Source organism: Xenopus laevis, chromosome 8L (assembly GCF_017654675.1).
Source record: "Xenopus laevis strain J_2021 chromosome 8L, Xenopus_laevis_v10.1, whole genome shotgun sequence".
In the NCBI taxonomy this organism is placed as follows: Eukaryota; Metazoa; Chordata; class Amphibia; order Anura; family Pipidae; genus Xenopus; species Xenopus laevis.
In genome coordinates, this window is record NC_054385.1 from 114,378,182 (window position 1) to 114,399,127 (window position 20,946).

Here is a 20,946-nt window from a genome sequence, read left to right on the forward strand (position 1 = left end):
CACTTTCACATCTCTTTCTGGATTGGCTGGGCTCAGGTATAAAAAGTGACTCTAATATTGCATTGGGACACAGTCGCAGAGAGAAGGAGAAATATACCGATACATCTTTAAGATGGATGTAAAAATATCAGCCATTCTGCTGGCCTGCATTATACAATATGCTGTGAGCTCACCTATACAGGTAAAAACTGATCTAAGGAACCATCAGAATAATTTTCATTATGTTAAGCCCCTTGTTTTTGAACAGTTTGGAGGTTTGTTATAAATAGGAGTAACTGGAAGTAGAATCAACATGTTTTTAAATTAACAGCTAGAAGAATATTAACAACTAAATATTAAAATAATTCTATACATAACCTGAAAAAAATTTAAAACTGTGTGTTATTTTTTTTCTAGGTTTTCTACTCAGGTACTGAAATACTTGGTAAGTAAAATGTTTTTTCTTTTCATTTTAAAGACATTTTTCATCTAAATAACAACACCATGTATCTTTAAATGCATGTGAGTAGCTTTTGCTGAAATTAAATGGAGGATAAAACCTGAAACAAAAAAAGTGATATTGCCCCATTAATAACCCAGCCCTTTTATCTGCTATGCTACTTCATTTCATTATTACCTCATGTTATAGTTACATTTCATTATTCATTTGTGCTTCTCTTTCTTCAGCTAACCATGTCTTCTTGTTTTCAGCTGAAGAAGATGCAGTGGCCAAGGAGGACATTCTCAAAGCAATACAAAAAGCAGATCCAGGTACTAAATTCTGACTTACTAATAGTAGCCAATGACTAGGAAATATAATGTACAGTGTTAGAGTTCCCAATCCAGTGTTCTAACACCTCTCAGAATACATGTGTTTGGATAGTTTCACAGCAGCACAAGTGGGACATTAAATAAAAACAATTCCAGTACATTGTTTACTCTAAAGTGGATAATGTAAATAAATAAATACCTCATTTTATAGTTATATTTCATTATAATACACAAAAGCCATGAATATCTTGTAAATGATATCCTTATAAACGGTGAGTTCTGATGTCATCAGTTATAAACGGTGAGTTCTGATGTCATTTCTGTCACATGACTCACTGAAATTTGTGTATTATAATAAATAAAGTACCCCAGTTGTAAAATATGAGGATATTAGAAGTTACCTCGGAGTTCCATGACCTGTATAAAAACACTTGGCCTTCGGCCTCGTGTTTTTATATGCTCATGAAACTCCTCGGTAACTTGTAATATCCTTATATTTTACAATAGGGGGTACTTTATTCACTATATTAATTTGTGCTTCTCTTTCTTCAGCTAACCATGTCTTCTTGTTTTCAGCTGAGGAAGATGCAATGGCCAAGGTGGACATTCTCAAAGCAATAGAAAAAGCAGATCCAGGTACTAAGTTCTGACTTGCTTATAGTAGCCAATGACTAGGAAATATAATGTACAGTGTTAGAGTTCCCTATCCAGTGTTCTAACACCTCTCAGATTACATGTGTTTGGATAGTTTCACAGCAGCACAAGTGGGACATTAAATAAAAACAATTTCAGTACATTGTTTACTCTAAAGTGGATAATGTTGGGTGATTTGTTCTGGCCATCAAGCAAAAAACAGTGGTGGCCATGATGCCTTGGTCCTCCTATTCACCACTTCCTAAAGGAATCTATGGGAAATGCTATTCCTGAGGCACATGTAGTGATGCCACAAAAACTCTCCCACTAACACTCATTTCTTGAATGCTCAGTATTTTATTTGAAAATGTGCCTGCTTTTAGTAGGATTTTTGTTCATAAATAGGCATTATATGCTACTGAACAGAACAGTCCAGGTTATTGCTTAGACTGGTTATCCCCAACCAGTGGCTCATGAGCAAAACGCTGTTCGTCAACCCATTGGATGCTGCTCCCAGTGGCCTCAAATCAGGTGCTTATTTTTGAATTCCAGACTTGGAGGCAAATTTTGGTTATAGGCTGCCAGTCCACAAAGGGGCTACCAATAGCAAATTAATCTATATCTGGTAATTCCATAAACATTATGTTGCTCTCCAACTTATTTTTACATTTAAATGTGGCTCATGGGTAAAGAAAAGGTTGGCCAACCCCTGGCTTAGAAAATAAAAGATGGCTAAACACAGCAAAGTCAAGTATAGACTATGTAAACCAGGTTTTCTACTTGGAAAATTATATGGACAAGATATAAATAGCGTGTTAATTGAATTAAAAATGTTTATGTGTGGAGCTACTGTCCATTCAGGTGACACCAGGTGGAGTAATATTCAGCCTATCTTCCTGTAGGCCAATAAGCCTAAGAAAACTGGTCCCAAGTCAACTGATGTGGACTTGTGGACATTTACACCAACAATACTGCAATTTTGGATCTCAGTTTATTGTAGCAAATAGAGCAAAACCTCATTCTGCTTAAATATAAATGTTTTGATATGAAATCCCGTTGCACAGCAAATATGGGCCAGTAAAGTACGATTACATTACAATTTACTTGCAGGAAGCGTGAAGACACAGGACTCCATGGACATACTCAGTCAGATATTAGAGGCAAACAAAGGTAATCAGTCAAACAACATTATTGGTTTGAATCAACGTTTTTAATTAATATAGTTAGTTAGTGATATTTCTGTTTCTATGTTATATTAAAGGAGAACTAAACCCTAAAAATGAATATGGTAAAAATGCCATATTTTATGAAATGACCTTATTGCATCAGCCTAAAGTTTCAGCTTCTCAATAGCAGCAATTATCCAGGATTTCAAACTTGTCACAGGGGGTCACCATCTTGGAAAGTGTCTGTGACACTCACATGCTGTGTGGTCTCTGAGCAGCTGTTGAGAAGCTAAGTTTAGGGGTTGTTGCAAATTATCCAGCAGAAAATGAGGTTGGTCTGTAATATAAGATGATGCTACAGGGCTGTTATTAAATTCTGATGCTAGTTGCACTGGTTTCTGTGCTGCCATGTAGTAATTATCTGTATTAATTACTAATCAGCCTTATATTGTGACATTTCTATTCTATGTGTACTGTATATTGTGAGTGGGTCCCTAAGCTCAGTAAGTGACAGCAGCACAGAGCATGTGTAGTGAATCAGCAGAAAAGAATATGGGGAGCTACTGGGGCATTTTTACTGCTAAAGGGCTGTGGTTGCCTTGGACTGGTCCAGAAGCCCAAAACAATAATGTACAACATTTCTGCCCCCTTCTTTAGTTAAGCTTTAGTTCTCCTTTAAGAGTCATTTCATTGCTTTTGGTCATTCACTATGCATTTTGATACCAGTAATTTTTATTTGTTTTATTTTTATATCCAGGTATTAAGCTGCAAACCCAAGAAGGAGACATTATTCAAAAACAAGGTCGTAGCGCCATAAATGATGCAAGATTCCTTTGGCCTAAGTCTGCCGATGGGATTGTCCCTGTGCCTTACAACCTCTCCTACAGCTATAGTAAGTTACTTCTTCTGTGTTAGGCGATAGTAAGTTTTTTCTTCAATGGTATACCAACCTCTATTGTAATTTCCTTCTTCATGTTCTGGATTGTTCACTCATGCATAATTTAAATTCTGTCTCAGATGCGGATCAGTTAGCTCTCTTTAAGAAGGCCATTCAGGAGTTTGAAGCCTTAACCTGTGTGAGATTTGTACCTTGGACAACAGAAGTCAATTTTCTCAACATCATGTCTAATGGCGGGTAGGTTTGGGAACAATTCAGTATATTACTAACAGTATATAGGGATAATCATTGTAGGGGCAGTAAGACTGATAAGCCAATTGGTCATACATGGTACTGTCCACACCAGATCCAACTTCCTGTATATTTTCACAGCCTAGATAAAATAAATCTGTGCTATCATAACTATTCCCTATGGTTTAGTAAAAGTTTGTAGGAAATTCTGATCAAATGAGTGTTAAGTTGAGTGTCTAGGTCAAGCTAATTCTTATGTTTGCAGGGTAATAAAATGAACAAGACCATCATAGTTAATAGTTGTGTTAAAAAAGGTCCATCAAGCAGGGCCGGGCCAAGGCGTACGCAGAGTAGGCATGTGCCTAGGGTGCAAAGCTGGGGGGGGGCGCCAGGCACGTACCTGCTCTGTCACCTACCACATTGTCCCATTGCATCTTTTCCTGTGTAAATGCGCTTCTGCGCATGCGTGCATGGTGACTCACGCTTCTGCGCATGCACGCACACCGATTCGCACTTCCACGCATGCGCGCACATCGATGCACGCCAGCATCAACTCGCGCATGCTTGCAGAATTACCAGTACACGCAAGCGCATGCTCAGCCGGCGCCAGTCGGGTCTGGGCCGAGTCTGCCATCAAGCAACCCCCTCCAAATGAACCCCAGTGAACATATATACACATACTTACAGTATACATACTCTGACATATATAAACTATTTATACCAATATCTATACTAATTGAAGATTTTAGTATCACTATAGCCTTTGATATTATGTCCCTCCAAAAAACCATCCAAGTTACTCTTAAAGGCATTTATAGAATCTGCCATCACAACATCACCCGGCAGGGCATTCCACAAGCTCACTGCCCTCAATAACCAGTTTGCATACTTAGCACTTACAACTAAATCATATTTTTCTATTGTGGCTGGTTGTTTTTTCTAGTTGTGGATCTTTAATTGGGAAAAATGGAGGAGCTCAGAGATTGGAGTTGGATGCAAATGGCTGCATGAATATGGGGATCATCCAGCATGAACTGAACCATGCCCTGGGCTTCTACCATGAACAGAACAGAAGCGACCGGGATGACTATGTCATTATACATACTGAGAATATCATACCAGGTAAAACAGTGCAGAGAAAATATGTATTTATGTGTTTATTGTGCAAACTAATAACATGCTGCTCTTTAATGATCAAGTGTTGTAATTCATGTAGATGGAGGCATCACTATTTATGATCACCTTGCAGCATCTTTTCAGATTTCAGAATCCAAGAATTTCCCTCTTAACTGTTCTCCATTCTACTGCCAAACAGTTGGCTCATTTGGAACTTTTCATTACCCATGAAGGTGCATTTAAAGGGCCAGTATACACTCTTTTTGCCTATCTTGTGTTATTTTTGCACAAAACAGGGCATCATTTGAAACTAACTAAAGTCATCGATAAAGCATAAAGGTGAATCAATCACAGCTCCAAGCAGTAGTTTTAAACTGCAAAATATTTATTAGCAGTGTTTGCGCACTACATGTTTCGGGCAGAGCCCTTTTTTTGCACAAAACAGGGCATCATTTGAAACTAACTAAAGTCATATTTTACTTTGTGATCCCTATGAATAAACCTCTCCCTTACCTCAGACACAGCCTTTGTAGATAATGCTTATGAAACAGAGGCTTCTCAATGGACTGATGATTTGTTTGATTTCGCTAACTGGGATCAGGAAGTATAATTTAACTTGAGTTTCATTAATTTCCTTGAAAAATGCTGCTCTGTTTAAAGAAATAAATTAAAAAACATAGATATTCCCTAATTAAATGGTAGGCACTAGCCCTATTAATTAAATCTATGTTAAAAAAAGGGGGTTATTGGGTCCCTTTAATATATTTCGTCAAAACATTTGCATCCATTATAACAGGACTGCAATTTCACTTACAGTCATAAAGTAGGCGTAGAGACCACAGACAGAAACCGGCACATTTCTGGGCACATGTAGCCTCCTGCCCTGCAGGTTGAATTGCCTCAGGTTTCTGCACTACAAAATGGAGCACAGAGACCTGTGTGTGTGTCCCATGAATACAGTGTTGCCTATGTTCAGTAGTGCTGTATCTAGAAGGGGAAGGGAGAGGGAGACATGAAGGTGTCTCACCTCCTAGCTGTCTTGAGTGACACACAAGTTAAGGAAAACCAGTGGGAGAAGGCCATAATGGAGTCCTGTCTGCCCTACGGCAAGGGGGTAAGATTGAGGCTGCCATGAGCCTGCTGGCACTGAATCCAATGGGTGCAGAGCACAGTCAGACCCCAGACATCACAAAACAGATTACAATATGGCCAGATTGCTGAGATCCTAATGAAAACTCTTCAAAACAGTTTTTATTACAGCTGTTTTGATTGTAGGAACCCAAGCACAGATTGGTAGGCAGAAGCAATTTTTAATAAGTCTGATTCATTATCCTTATAATAGTCTGATATTTACTGGTTTGCAGACTTTCTCAAAATGTTCGAAAAATACAACACCAATAACCTTGGGATTGAATATGACTACGCTTCAGTGATGCATTACTCACGGTAAGACTGACTGTGGTCTCACCTCTAGATGCCTTTGTGCCTCTCTCATGCACATTATGCTTTACAGTTATAACAAGCACTGCTAAGGTACCAAAAGATCAATTATGGTTTCCAGATCCATCACTGCTGAAGCTTCTCTGATGCTCAAAGCAAATGGACAACTGACAAAGTCGGCAGCTTATTGGCCAGTGTACGGGGGCCCCCTGACGGCCTTCCCCGACTGATATCTGCTTGAAAATCAGCCATATGAAGATTTCCAAAGGATCGAGGACTGCATCATGAACTGATGTGGTCCTCAATCCAACAGAAATTTTAAACCTACCCACCTCCACCACCGACATTCCTGGCTTTGTGATCCAATCTTTGGGCCCTGATCGGATCAGTCTGATATTGCCCACCAAAGGTGAACATATCAGTGCAAGATCTGCTCATTGCCCCCCCCCTACTGTGAAACACCAGTTCATTGTTAATTCATAAGGGATTCGCTCGGCACCCATGCGTAACGGCATAGTTCGGCACGCAAGCGCAGGCAGCACTGCGCAGCGCTGGAATTTTTTTTTTCAAATCCCAATATCTGGAGAGGGGGTCTGGCCCGGGAAGGTTTTTTTTCTTGGTGTCTGCCGAGCCAGTCCGACATTGTTTGGCAATCTCACCAAACAAGCAGATCTACCCATGTATGGCCACCTTTAGTCAAAGGAATATTTATGAAAGAGTGAATTTAGAGACCGGCAAAGTGAAATTCTGCCACTCTCCTTTCATTTGGCATTTTGAAAGGCCTTTTTATCAAAGGGTGATCTTTCATTTTCACCCACTGATAAATAATCTTTTAAAAAAAATATTTTCATTTTGCACAGTCTATCTATTTATCCAGTTTTTATTTTTACACTGAACTGTTCCGTTAGTTTGGCTTCTAGCTGTGGCCTTAGCAAACAACCAATTTGTTTTGCTAGCAAATTAGTTAGTTTTTTGCTAGTTGCTTAGCAAATAAACAACCAGCATGAATCTACTAAAAGTTTTTTCTGGAGTCTTGTGCAGGTGGTTGCTGAAGCTGTGTGATAATCATTGACTGTGCCATCACTTTTATGTACATAATGCTTGGCATCTAAATGAATTGTTTGATTCTCTTATGCTCATCATTTCATTGTAAAAAAGTGTTTTTTTCCATAATCCTTTACAAATGAATGGCATGCTAAAATAAATAACAAGATCTATTTTTATTTGTCCTTCAGTTATCACTATAGTATCAACGGAGACATCACCATTGAGCCCAAGCCTGATCCAAATGTTCCCATTGGACAAAGGGATGGACTTAGTATTCTGGACATTTCTAAGATTAACAAACTATATGAGTGCAGTAAGTGCCCACGACATACCAGTTCTGTAGAATCAGAATCATACATATGTCTTCAAATGTATTAATTTGAAAAAATTAGAAATCTCGTCCAGACTGTACCAATTTGTTAGAAGGAATTAGAATGAATAGAATAATTATGAGCACTTTAGATGGAATAAATGGAAAACTGATGGAGGTCTGAATGGTAATGTATGTGAGTGCTATGTAGATTCCCAAGGGGAAATACCATTTCAACTCTGAGAATTGTTATATCCTGTTGCAATATATATACTTAGAAATCAATTTAATTTAAATGATTATATTAAATACTATCTGTAGTGTTAACTGTTTAGATTTAATATTTCTACAGAATATACGAGTACAGTAAGTGCCCACAACATGCCACTTTTGTAGAATCAGAAAATGTTAGTTTATTTGTGCAAAATCGACATATTTCTCCAAATGTATTGAACTTGAACAAAATTGAAATTATCCAGATGTTACCAAGATGTAAAAGGAATTAGAATTAATATAATAATTATGAACACATTAAATGGAATAAATGGAAAATCGATGGCAGTCTAAATGGTGATGTATGTGAGAAATGTTTCGATTTTTAAGGTGAGATAACATTTGTATTCTCAGAGATTTAAAATTATTATATCCTGTTGCAATAAATGCATAGAAATCTATTTACTTTAAATGATTATATAAAATACTAGCTGTAGGGTTATCAGTTTGGATTTTTAAAGAATTCCATTAACTAGTTCTAGACTATATGAGTGCAGTGACTGCCCACAACATACCAGTTTTGTAGAACCAGAAAAAGTCAATGTATCTCTCCAAATGTATTGAACTTAAAAAAAAATTAAATCCAGATGTTAACAAGTTAAGGAATTAGAATGAATATAATTGATTTGTGAAGAATTTCATTCAATATTTCTACTTCCTTTTAGATGTGTGCTCCAATTTGCTCCCTTACTCCAATGGGATGATGATTTCAGCCAACTACCCCTCTGCCTACCCTAATAATGCCAACTGTGTTTGGTTGATTAGAACTCCATCTGGCCAGGTAAAGAGCCACAACTGCCAACAATTGTGAAACTGTCTATATGATTTAAATGTCGATTGAACACCCTACTGGATTATTTACTAACACTGGTGTAAATATGAATCAGTGAACATTACAATCAAATCAGATTTTTGCTTTCATTACCTGTTTAAATACCTTGTAGACTATCCCTATAGTCCCTTAGTTGCCACATTCTCTTGAATATGTTTTTATTATATTATTTTATTCCCAAACTAGCTAGCTTCCCCTTATTCTCATGATTTTATTTGTAGGTGACCCTGCAATTCCAAGCCTTTGATATCCAGTCATCTTCGGGCTGCGTCTCTGACTACATTAAGATCTATGATGGTCCTACTAAGGCATTCCCTGTGTTAGTAAACAAGGCATGTGGTACAGGACTGATCCCTCTACAGATTGCCTCCACTAACCAGATGCTGGTTGAGTTTGTCAGTGATAGAGCAGTTACTGGGACCGGCTTCAAAGCAACATATGGCTCAAGTATGTAGGCAGTAATTCCTTCCAATTACCGTTTCCCTCACTAGAAGTAGAACATTGTACCTGGAATATACATATTATATTATTATTATATTATTCTTTACCGAGACCAACATTTTCACACCAGCAATAATATTCCACAATAACTCACACTGTTCTTCACAGCCAGGCATTCACAGAACAGTTCAACACTTACAGTAGTTACACAATTTCGGCTTATTGCTCACAACCAGTAACGGGCAACTTTGACCAGTTTAGCTTCATCAACAATTCATGAAATGGTGAAAAATTCACCAAATGCATTAACTTCAATGGGTGACATTTTTTTTGACGAGCAACACTTATTTTTTCTCTCATTGTAGTCTATGGGCAAAAAAATTTGCTCATCACTACTCACAACCCCTTCAAGTGTTCTCTCCCAATCCTTGCCACCAGCCTCCAATCACTACAAGGAACCTGTTGACATATTTTCCTTTACAGGGCTGAGCTCAGGACACCAGAATTGCCAGACACTTTTGATGGATCCCAACACCTTCTTAATCTCTCCTAAAACACTCCAGGGACTACCACTACCTAACCATCTAGACTTGTGGGGTTCTCACTGGGCACTGCTCACTAGTCTGATCAGTCTCACGTTACTTAATGTGCTATAACACAGCTATGATGGCTAGACTTTACACTACTTACTCTGGTGCTGGTTGATCTCTTCCCATGGTGTCCTGTCTCCTCTTATATCCTTCTAGCTCCACCATTTCAGATCCTTCTAGCTGTTTCCCCTGCTGGCTGAACACTAAAATGACAACAGAAATATATTTAAACTCTACACTACATCTAGTGGTCAAATGTAATAATTACAACAAAATAACTTGTGATTTCTTACAGAAAATCTCATAATTTTAAGGATAGTTAAGAAGGTTATTGCCATGGTATACTACATTCCATACATATACCACATTTTCAGTGGTGCAACAAATACACTTTATTTAGAAGCAACAATAAGTGATATGCAAACAGCAAATCTAAAAACATCTGTTTTATCTGTACTATTTCTAAATATGAACCTGATTGTCTTCCCTGTTTTGCAGTTCAGTGTGGTGGAGCTTTCTATTCCTCACCCAAGACTTTCACATCTCCGAATTACCCTGGAAACTATACAACTAACACAAACTGCACCTGGACAATCACAGCTCCCGCTGGATTCAAGGTAAGACAATGCAAATGAGACATGTTGCAGTTGGTTGCAGCGGTGACATGGGAACTGTGATTATTTGTGGTAGATGGAAAGTGTTTTTAAGTGTTTACAGCTGTAAACTGCTGGAATCTTTTATGAAATGAACCTTTCATTTTGGAGAGGTTTTCAAACGACAATAAGGAAAATATGAAAGAAATGGGAAAAGAAGCTTTAAGCAATTGGTTTGCTTATGTAGTTTTCATATGTAATACACTTTAACAACTTCTTCAACATAAAGGAGATTAAGTTCTTCACTGTAACTGGGCTTAGCAGGGAACACAAATTTAATCAATAAGTGTCACGAATCGGCACCCAAAATCCAGAACCAATGCTAAGCTCCCTGGTCTCAGCTCTTGCTTCCGCCTTTAACAGCCGCCTTTCACCTTGGGAGGAGCCCTCGGCTAATTGGATGCCGCCAGGTCTTATAAAGAGGGGAGCCAAGCTAAGGGTTCTGGATGAGCAGAGGGGCACGATCGTTAGCAAAGTCTTTTTGGGCAGAAGGTCACAATACAAGGAGCAGACAGAAAACTTAGTCAAACCAGGCCGGGTTGGTGCAGGCAGAATTTGTGCGAAGTCAGACAGGCAAGTTTTTTAAAACCAGGATATTAATCAGAAGAGTCAAGCCAGGCACAGGACAGGTTATGGATTTTGGAATAGTAGGATAACAGGCAGAGGTCAGGAACACAGAAGTCAGCATAGTCAGGCAGGCAGGATCAGAACAGGAATCATAACACAGAATGAATCAAAATAGCACCCAGGAACTCACACAACGGGCAGTGAGAAAATCTAAAAGGTCCCTTTAACTAGTTTAAATTTTGCGCCACTTGGTGTGATGACATCATCACGCCGGCGACGTTACGCATAAGTCAAGGAGATGCGCGCCATAGAAGAGTCGGCAGCCAAGCAGGAAAGATCAATACGGCGGGCGTCCCCACCGGCCCACTAGACCACCAGAGTCCTCACAATAAGTTAATATTCAACAGACTATTAAAAGTACGAACGAACTGCTGAACAATACACTAAAAATATGAAAACCTCTGAAGCCTGTAATAATTTGAGTTTTTTTGGACAATTACTAGCGGAAACCCCCCGAAAACCTCTAAAAGTCTGAATGATGGCTTTTACTTTCCTAAGTTTTGTATTATAGTTTTTCATTGTTTATAAATCTCGAGTTTTAGAGAAACAAAAAAAAAACACACATTTTGTAGAGAAAAGTTCAGATACGTAAAAAAAAAGAAATCTGAATGTTAGTAAATAGGCCCCATAGCATATGTTATATAACCTCTGATGTGTCTGCATTTACCATTCCTGAACAGGTATCACTGCGCATCACTGACTTTGAACTTGAGATCGGAGCTTCGTGCAGATATGACTATCTAAACATTTACAATTCAACTCTTGGTGTTGTCATGGGCCCATACTGTGGCCCCATAGATTTCCATTCTGCTATTGTTTCCAAATCAAATTCCATGATGATCACGATGAACAGCGACTTCTCGAAGCAATATAAAGGCTTCAGCGCTACCTATACTTTTGGTGAGTTTTCTGATTTGTGATAAATGGACCCAGACGGTACTTCAGCAATGATTGAAACAATTATAAAATCTTAAATCCTATACAAAGGTGGGGGGAATATCATTTGTAATGATAATCATTTGCAGAAACACAAACTTTCACAAAATAATACATATTGATTTTTTTTCTACAGTGAGGTAAAGAGAATGGAAACGAAGGAATTCATTGTTACTGAACAAGGAGAGATGGGCGTCTGCAGTATCTTGTCCACATTAAATTAAATAAATGTGAAGGATCTACAAGAAATTATACAGTTTATCATTTTTGGGAAGGGTTGTTGCTGTGTGATGATATAATTATGTTTGAGGAATTTTAACAAGACTAAATAAACCATGATTTTGTAAATATTTTAGTAGCCATTGTCATTCTACCACTCATAAACAAGGGTATTAATTGATTGAGGTTGAATATCCATTGTAGTTCAGCATTTTGGCAGACCCAAGTACAACAACAACACAGCAGTTTAGGTAAAAAAAAGACATGTCCATGGTGTTCATCCTTTTTGTCTAAATAAAACCAGCCTAACTGCTAGATTATCCTGAGGAAGGCAAAAAGAAAAAAAAAACATCTGAAGCCCTCAAAGGAAGGAAAAATGCCTTACCAACTCCAGAACCTGGATTAGCTTTGTCTTTGATTTCAATAACTCAGTATTTCTTGAAACAATCAAATGTATCTGCCAGTAGAACAACTTCAGGGAGAGAATTCCACAACTTCACAGTTCTCATTCTAAACAAACCACTTTTCACACCTTGAGATGAAACCTCGTTACTTGTAATCTCATTGCATGCCCTCATGTCTGTTGGAAGGTCTTAGGGTAAGGCCACATGAGGAGATTCGGGGAGATTTTGTCGCCTGGCGACTAATCGCCTCGTCTTTTGCGCGACTATATCCCCGAACTTCCTCTGCGTTTTTAGCGCAGGCGACTTTTCATTCTAGCCTATGGGGAAAAACGCTGAGGCAGTTCGGGGAGATAGTCGCGCAAAAGACGAGGCGATTAGTCGCCAGGCGACAAAATCTTCCCGAATCTCCTCGTGTGGCCTTACCCTTACTGGTAAGAAAAGCATCAGAAAGTTTTTTGGATGATCCCCTTATGTATTTAGTTATAACATCTCCCCTTAAGCACATTTTCTCCAGTGGAAACAACCTCAACTTGGCCAGCTATTCAGCATAACTGAGACCTTCCATACTCTTAACCAGTTCAGTTGCTTGTTTGGAGTTTCTCTATTTCAGTAATGAACTCCAGTACTTATAGGAGGTGACTGACCTTCTCCACCCATGAATCTATACCCTTTTTAGTACAGGACAATACTTTGCTGGGCTTTTTTTATTTTGCTGCTGATCGGCATTGCTTGCTATATGTTTATTATCTATAACCAGGGATGAGCGAATTTGTTTGCTAAGTTTTGCGCGCAGAAATGATGCCCATAGACTTCAATGGGAGAAAAAAAATGATGCACGTCAAAAAAAATTTGACGCCCATAAACTTTAATACACTTCGGCGAATTTTTGGCGAAGCAAAACTAGTCAAATTCGCCCATCCCTATCCACAAGTACCCATACCTTGAAAACGGGACAGTCATGATTTTGACAGCTCAGCCCACAGTCCCCAGTTTCTTACTGAAATGTCCCGAAAAGATACAAAGTTTCTGAAACAATTAAAATAAGAGGCTTTTTGGCAGAGAGCCCAGCATACTCAGCAGCTGCACTTGGATACTTTTGTAACAATTTAGAATAAGCAAAGAAACAATTGTAACTATTTAAGATAATTGCAGGTCTTTTGGGAGAACTGAAATAAGCAGCTTAAAGGGCAATTCACTTTCATTAGCAAAACTATTATAACACATAAAACATTGCACTAAAACTCCCAGAAATGTGTTCAGACTTTCATAACTGCCAAATTTTGTAAAATTGACACGTTAATTGGGGGGTGTGGCCATAAAATGGGTGCGGCCAAAAAATTTCCTGTGTTGCGCTCAGCACAAGTTTTTGTTCCTTTTATTGTTTTTCAAATGTTGGGAGGTATGAGTACCTCAAGGTCCTTCTCCATCAAGGATGTTTATAAATTAACTGCAATTAAGTGGCAATTAAGTTTGTTCTTACCATTTGCTTTTTCACATCTTTTGCCCTGTAATGTTTCCCTGGGAAAAATTCTAAGAGAGAAGGAAATGTCTGGCAAAAGGTCCATGTGTCACTGTATTACAGAAATACAGGTACAGGTATAGGATCTGTTACCCGGAAACCCATTATCTGGACAGCTCCGTGTTAAGGAAAGGCTATCCCCCATACAGTTCTAATGAAATAATTAAATTTTTTTAAAATGATTTCCTTATTCTCTGTAGTAAGAAAACAGTTGGAGGCAAAACCAGCCTATTGGGCGTCATTAATGTAGACTTAAGATATGGAGATCCAAATTACAGAAAGACCCCTTATCCAGAAAAACCTAGGTGCCGAGCATTCTGGGTAACAGGTCCCATACCTGTATATATAGGTATATTGTTGAACTATAACAAAAAAATGTTTGGATTCAACATTTTTGTTATTTCACAGCATAGATTTTCTATGGAACATTATAAATTGTCTTCCTTGAGTCTCAGGGTTAATTTTGTTCTATAGTTTGAATTCAGCTGAAGTTACCTAGCAGTACATGATAGTAATAGAGAAATGATTCCCTCTGCATAAAATATACATTTCTTTGGCATAAACAGACAAAGTATGTGTTTAACTTTTATTAAGGTGAAAGTGCGTCATTAGAAAGTGCGACTTTACTCGTAAAGTGTGCGAATCAGAAATCTGTAAATAAAACAAAGGCATAAAAAAGGATTATTCAGGTGCCCACAGACACATGTATTGTTACAGGTAATATACACAGTATATCAATATATTGTAGCAAATGCAAGTGCAGCCGGAGCCCACGTAATTCTGTAAATAGAGAGTAAATAAGATAAAAGCATTGCACTTTACATTATACAGTAATAAGTTATATCATTTAGGAAGAAAGGTTCATTCCTTATACCACAGTCCTTTATTCATGGGGTCCCGACATTGTTTAATACCCATATCAGGTCCCTGGGAAGACGAATAAAATAGTTTCTGATCCCTTATCTGGAAAGCCGTTATCCAGACGGCTCCAAATTACAGAAAGGGCGACGTGGCTGTCGCTAGCGAAAGTTCGCTAGAAATCCAATCCGCAGGGACACCAGCAATTCACTAACAGGCGCAGGCAACAATTCGCTAGCGAAAGAGACCGTCGCTAGCGTTCGTTCGCATGCTATCGCCAGGCGACTTTTCCCTATGGCGAATGGTCGTTGCTCCGCTAATTACATAGTAACATAGTAACATAGTAAGTAAGGTTGAAAAAAGACACATGTCCATCGAGTTCAACCTTTTTTTTTTTTTTTATTAACTACCTATCTGCCAGTTGATACAGAGGAAGGCAAAAAACCCATCTGAAGCCTCTCCAATTTGCCTTAGAGGGGGAAAAATTCCTTCCTGACTCCAAAATGGCAATCAGACTATTCCCTGGATCAACTTGTACTATGAGCTATTTCCCATAACCCTGTATTCCCTCACTTGCTAAACACCATCCAACCCCTTCTTAAAGCTATCTAATGTATCAGCCTGTACCACTGATTCAGGGAGAGAATTCCACATCTTCACAGCTCTCACTGTAACAAACCCCTTCCGAATATTTAGGCAGAACCTCTTTTCTTCTAATCGGAATGGGTGACCTCGTGTCAGATGGAAAGACCTACAGGTAAATAAATCATTAGAGAGATTATTATATGATCCCCTTACATATTTATAAGTGATAAAATCACTGCAGATTTTACTGATCGTTACCTCTTTCGCCACAGTTTCCTTCGCCACTTTAGACCAGGCGAACTGCTGAAACGAAGCTACATCTTCCTCAATCTGACGTCAGTGACATCATATCCTGTACTCCGAAAAGTCGTAAAAAGTGTAAAAAATGCTGGCGACTTTTCTATTTTTAAAGCCTTCAAAAGTCCGAACTATTAAAGATTTTTGTGTGATATTTTTTAACACATTTGATGGGCCTGCCACATATATTTTAGGGTGGGCTCATGTGAAGGGCATTAGAGGAGCTTTTATGTCTTTATTAAGCTCCCTTGGACATTTGTAATAAAAAGTGGCCACTTCAAGCATTTACACCTACACCTGTAAAAAAGACGTGTATACGGTTTTTATTCAAATTGACCTATGCGTAAGATTACTAGCTAGGCAGAATGAAGGCTAGTAAATCTTTACTATGAAATGGTCGCACTGAAGAAGTATCGCTAGCGAAAAGTGCCCAGGACGCAATTTTGTATTTTAGTGAATTAGCGGAGTGGTAACGAATTTGCACTTGGCGAAGTGGTGCAAAGTGTGCGACGTGTGCGAAGTGGTTGCTGGCTATAACTCGCCCTTTAGTGAATCTGTCCCATAGACTCTGTTTTAAACAAATAATCTACATTTTTTAAAAATGATTCCTTTTAATCTGTAATAACAATACTTTGTACTTAATCCTAACTAAAATGTAATAAAAAGCAATCCCACTAGGTTTGTTTAATGTTTAAATAAATTTTTTAGTAGACTTAGGGGGGTATTTACTAAAACTCAATTTTTTTCTCACTATATGTTAAACCAAACTCCCAAACCTGAATCCCCTTAATTTACCAATAAATCTGAAAGACGTGCAGGAAAAAGTCGTGACAAAATCATGCATCAAACTGAATCATGCAACTCGTTTCGATGCCCGAAAAACGCTACATTTTCGATTTAATGCCTGAAAAATGTGACATTTTCGGATTATCGACTGAAAACCAGCCCTTTAAAGTATTGCTCCCTTGTTCTGAGCAGGAGGATAGGTGAGAAACTCTCAGATGTCAGAGGTTCTTAAACAAGCACTGTCACACATTTCATGGTTATACTCACGGAGAACTTTCAGCACTGTGGAGACACGTTCGGTTAAAGATACACCTTTAAGGCTAGTGGTCCAGACCCCCTCCAGTGGAAATGTTCTGGGAGTAGAATACTAAACCTTAATCCCTTTTAGTTCTGTGGTCCCTTCACTCAAGGGAAAGCTTTCTTCAGCTATCGATCCTTAGGTGGAGCATAGGGCTACTCTTTATAAGTCTCACTATCTTAAATACCTAGAATGTACTGTGATAGAGCTAGTCCTATATCTGACTAAACCTAAATCACAGGGTCCCTGTTCCCCAATTTCTCAGAAGGGGTTGGCCCTTTATGGCCGAACTCTTTACTGGACCTTGTCGACACTAGGCTCCCCAGCAGACGTCCACCTCATTACTTAGAAGTGTAACAGGAAATGGTCATACCTCCCTTGGCCAATAGGGAAATGACTATACCACCCAGGTAACTATGGATACAGGTTCTGGGAGTTATCAGCATGGGAATTTCCAAACTATTAGGGGATTTCCAAGCTATGAGGAAATGAATCCTATGAATCTCTACATTCGCCATCTGCTGAATTGCTGTTTTAGCCTATGGGGGACCTCCTAGAACCTATTTGGAGTACATTTTTTAGGGGGAAAACTTTGAATCAAATTCGATCAAATGCGCTATTCCTTCGATTTGTACTATTCGAATTCGGACCTATTCGATGAAAACAGACCTATTCGACCTAAAAAAATTTTTGACTTCATTTCAGTTGGTCTTTTTGAATTCGAATTTCGAAAGTTTTTTCAATTCGAAATTCGAACCCTTGATAAATATACCCCTAACATTCGACCTTTGATAAATAAGCGCCTAACTGTGGCAAATGCAGCAAATTGAATTAGACAGACAAGGGGAATTCTGTAAATAAAATGAAATGAGTAGCACTAATTCTGTCCCAAGGTAATGAAGCATGATATCAGGATTAGTGATGGGCGAATCACGAAGTCTGTAGGCAACTAAAACATTTTCATGTGTGAGGCAGGGCAACCAATTTTTTTGTGTCACACAACAAATTTTTTCAGCCATTGGAGTTTATGGGCATCATTTTTGCAGCGAAACAAAACAATGTTGCTTATCACTAATCATGATCACTTTGCATACATTTTTTAATCACTTTTATTTTTTATAAAATTGTGGCTAAATTACATGATGTCAATTTTTTTTTTTAAAATTCAAGTTTTCCAAACTTGCATATTTTAAAATTCAAGCATTTTTATATTTCCGGTACAGGTGTATGGAATCTGTTATCGTGAAACCCGTTATCCAGAAAGCTCCGTATTACAGGAAGGCTGTCTCCCACAGACTCAATTTTAATCAAATAATTACAAATTTAAAAAAAACATGATTCTCTTGCTCTGTGATAATAAAACAATGGCCTTTCTTTGACCCCAGCTAAGATATAATTCACCCTTCTTGGAAGCAAAACTAACCTATTGGGTTTAATTCATGTTTGATTTTTTAGAAGACTTAAAGGGATACTGTCATGGGAAAACATGTTTTTTTTTCAAAATGCATCAGTTAATAGTGCTGTTCCAGCAGAAATCTGCACTAATATACATTTCTCGATTTTTTCTAAATTTTTTTATATTTAATTTTGAAACCTGACATGGGACTAGACATAGTGTCAGTTTCTCAGTTGCCCCAGTCATGTGACTTGTGCCAGCACTTTAGGATGGAACTACTTTCTGGCAGGTTGTTATTTCTCCTACTTAATGTGAATCAGTCCCAGTGGGACTTGGCTTTTACTATAAAGTGTTGTTCTTAGGGTTAGTTCACACGCGGCAATGCATTTTCCATAGTCGCCCAGAAGTTGCCTCCGTGTGAGGCAACTTCGGGCGACTATGGAAAACGCATCACCGCGTGTGCTTTAGCGCAGGCGACTTTTCATTATAGCCTATGAGAAAACACGCTGAGGCAGTTCAGGGAGATTCTCGCTCAGAATACGAAGCGATTAGTCACCAGGCGACAAAATCTCCCCGAATCTCCTTGTGTGAACTAACCCTTAGATCTACCAGGGAGCTGTTATCTTGTGTTAGGGAGCTGCCATCTGGTTACCTTCCCATTGTTCTTTTGTTAGGCTGCTACTTGCAGTACAGAGGTAAAGAGTGACTGAAGTTTATCAGAGCACAAGTCACATGACTGGGGGCAGCTGGGAAACTGACAATATATAACAATATATAACTGACAGTCCCATGTCAGATTTCAAAATTAAATAAAACAAAATCTGTTTGCTCTTTTGAAAAATGGTTTTCAGTGCAGAATTCTGCTGGAGCAGCACTATTAACTGATGCATTTTGAAACAAACATGTTTTCTCATGCCAGTATCCCTTTAAGGAGATCCAAATTACAGAACGGACCCTTGGAACATATAGATTTTTCTCGGCAATTGTTTCTATCTGAGAATAAATGCAAGCCAGTTTTTCTGGTTCAAGTTTTAATAAATATGATGGCAAATGTGAAAAAATTATATAAATTAATAAACTTTTTTATTTCCTGATCAAATTTGTTTCAAAAATCAAAAATTTGCCTCGCAGTGGAAACTCTTTGTTTGTATGCTCTAGCTTTGCACACTTTCCTTCATGCATTGAACATTATAGGTGGCTTCTTCAGGTTCTAAAGAACATTTTTATCAAGCTCGCTCTAAAAGTGAAAATTATAGGAAACCAGAATTTACTGGCCATAACAAATCTGACATACACACATACCATGGTTAGAATGGATAAATATTCCAAAGTCAGAGAAGTTTACCCAATAAGCAAAATAATTGCAACTGTGTCCCACCAGATGATCTCCCACCAACAACCAATATTTCATTTGCATTTCCTGGGGCTTGCCAATGCCTTTCATAAAATCACATATTTTTTTATAATTTAACAGCCCTGCAGATTGAGTAGATTCTATATCTAATATCTATGCAACCTTGTGGTTAGGCAGGAGACTTACTCCATTCCACATGGCTGCTTAGCAAATATCTCATGTTCTAAATCTTAAAATAATCTGGGAACAACATTTTGTTTTAGCCAGACCATATGGTATGTAAATTCTTGCGTCTCACAGTGAGGAAACTAGTTATGAGAAATAAGGAAAAATAAGCTCCTTGCACTACTGTACTGTTATATTGCCTGAAGTTGTATATGTAAATTAAGGTGTATGTTTAGTATTTGTAGAAGACACCACTCTTTGAACTCCTTTTTGTAGGGGTGGGACAGATAATACCCAGATAATACCAATCATCAAATGATATAAAAGGTTATGGGAATGACTGGTAAAAGGGAAGAGAACAGAAGAGAAAGTGGTTGAAACATTGGGAATTGGAAAGATAAATGCAAAGTAGAAGAGAATAGAACAATAAAGAAAAAGAAAACGGCTAAGAGAGGGAAGGGAAGAACGTAAGAGAAATAGAAAGGGGACAAGAAAGAGCATAGACCAGGAAAAAGAAAGGGTAGAATGGAAAAGGTAAAAAAAAAAAGAGAAGAAAAAACATACTTGCAAATGTAGTGCAAATTAGCATTCCCTTTTAAATCTGCTTCACTTTTTATTACAAAGTGAGCTCATTTTTAGTTTTTATCTAAATTGTGATTTCCATTAAAGGAGAAGGAAAGTCATCCTGCACAAATGTTAGGCACCCCCAAGTGATTGTATTGACTTACCTGAATCCGGACCGGTGCTCCTATCAGCAGAAAACTGCACCAGCCCGGGGTTATACCAGTGAGCACCACGGAGCGATCTTCTTTCGGCTTCTTCTTGCTTTAAATTTCCCTGGGCAAACGCATGTGCAGTTGAATGAAATAGCCAACTTCTTAACTAAAGTTTGGCTTTTGGTTCTACTGAGCATGGACAGCCGCGCGAAGAAAGCGGAAGACGGAAGAGGATGGCTCCGTGGTGCTCACTGGTATGACCTTAGGCCGGTGCCGTTTTCTGCTGATAGGAGCACCGGCCCGGGGTAAGTCAATACAATCACTTGGGGGTGCCTAACATTTGGCACCCCAAGTGCAGGATGACTTTCCTTCTCCTTTAAAGAGAGTAGAGACGTGGGGTTGTCCC

General features: G+C 38.4%; 1 protein-coding gene across 2 annotated transcripts; it reads left to right on the top strand.

The window, feature by feature from the left end:
* Positions 1 to 76: 76 nt before the first annotated feature.
* astl3a.1.L (astacin-like metallo-endopeptidase 3 gene a1 L homeolog) lies at positions 77 to 12,294 on the top strand. 2 transcript variants are annotated; one of them, NM_001087752.1, is given in 14 exon segments: positions 77 to 181; positions 397 to 424; positions 691 to 750; positions 2,494 to 2,553; positions 3,307 to 3,441; positions 3,567 to 3,684; positions 4,622 to 4,800; positions 6,159 to 6,240; positions 7,470 to 7,594; positions 8,530 to 8,645; positions 8,918 to 9,143; positions 10,226 to 10,344; positions 11,688 to 11,907; positions 12,080 to 12,294. In NM_001087752.1, coding segments are annotated over 14 exon segments (1,545 nt in total). In that variant the 5' UTR covers positions 77 to 112; the 3' UTR covers positions 12,088 to 12,294.
* Positions 12,295 to 20,946: the final 8,652 nt, after the last annotated feature.

Excerpts from the sequence above, each read along its gene's own strand:
- astl3a.1.L (XM_041571932.1), top strand. The coding sequence starts at position 1,341 with ATGGCCAAGGTGGACATTCTCAAAGCAATAGAAAAAGCAGATCCAG. Across the intron at positions 7,595-8,529 it reads TAACAAACTATATGAGTGCA|ATGTGTGCTCCAATTTGCTC; the intron begins GTAAGTGCCCAC and ends ACTTCCTTTTAG. Across the intron at positions 10,345-11,687 it reads CAGCTCCCGCTGGATTCAAG|GTATCACTGCGCATCACTGA; the intron begins GTAAGACAATGC and ends ATTCCTGAACAG.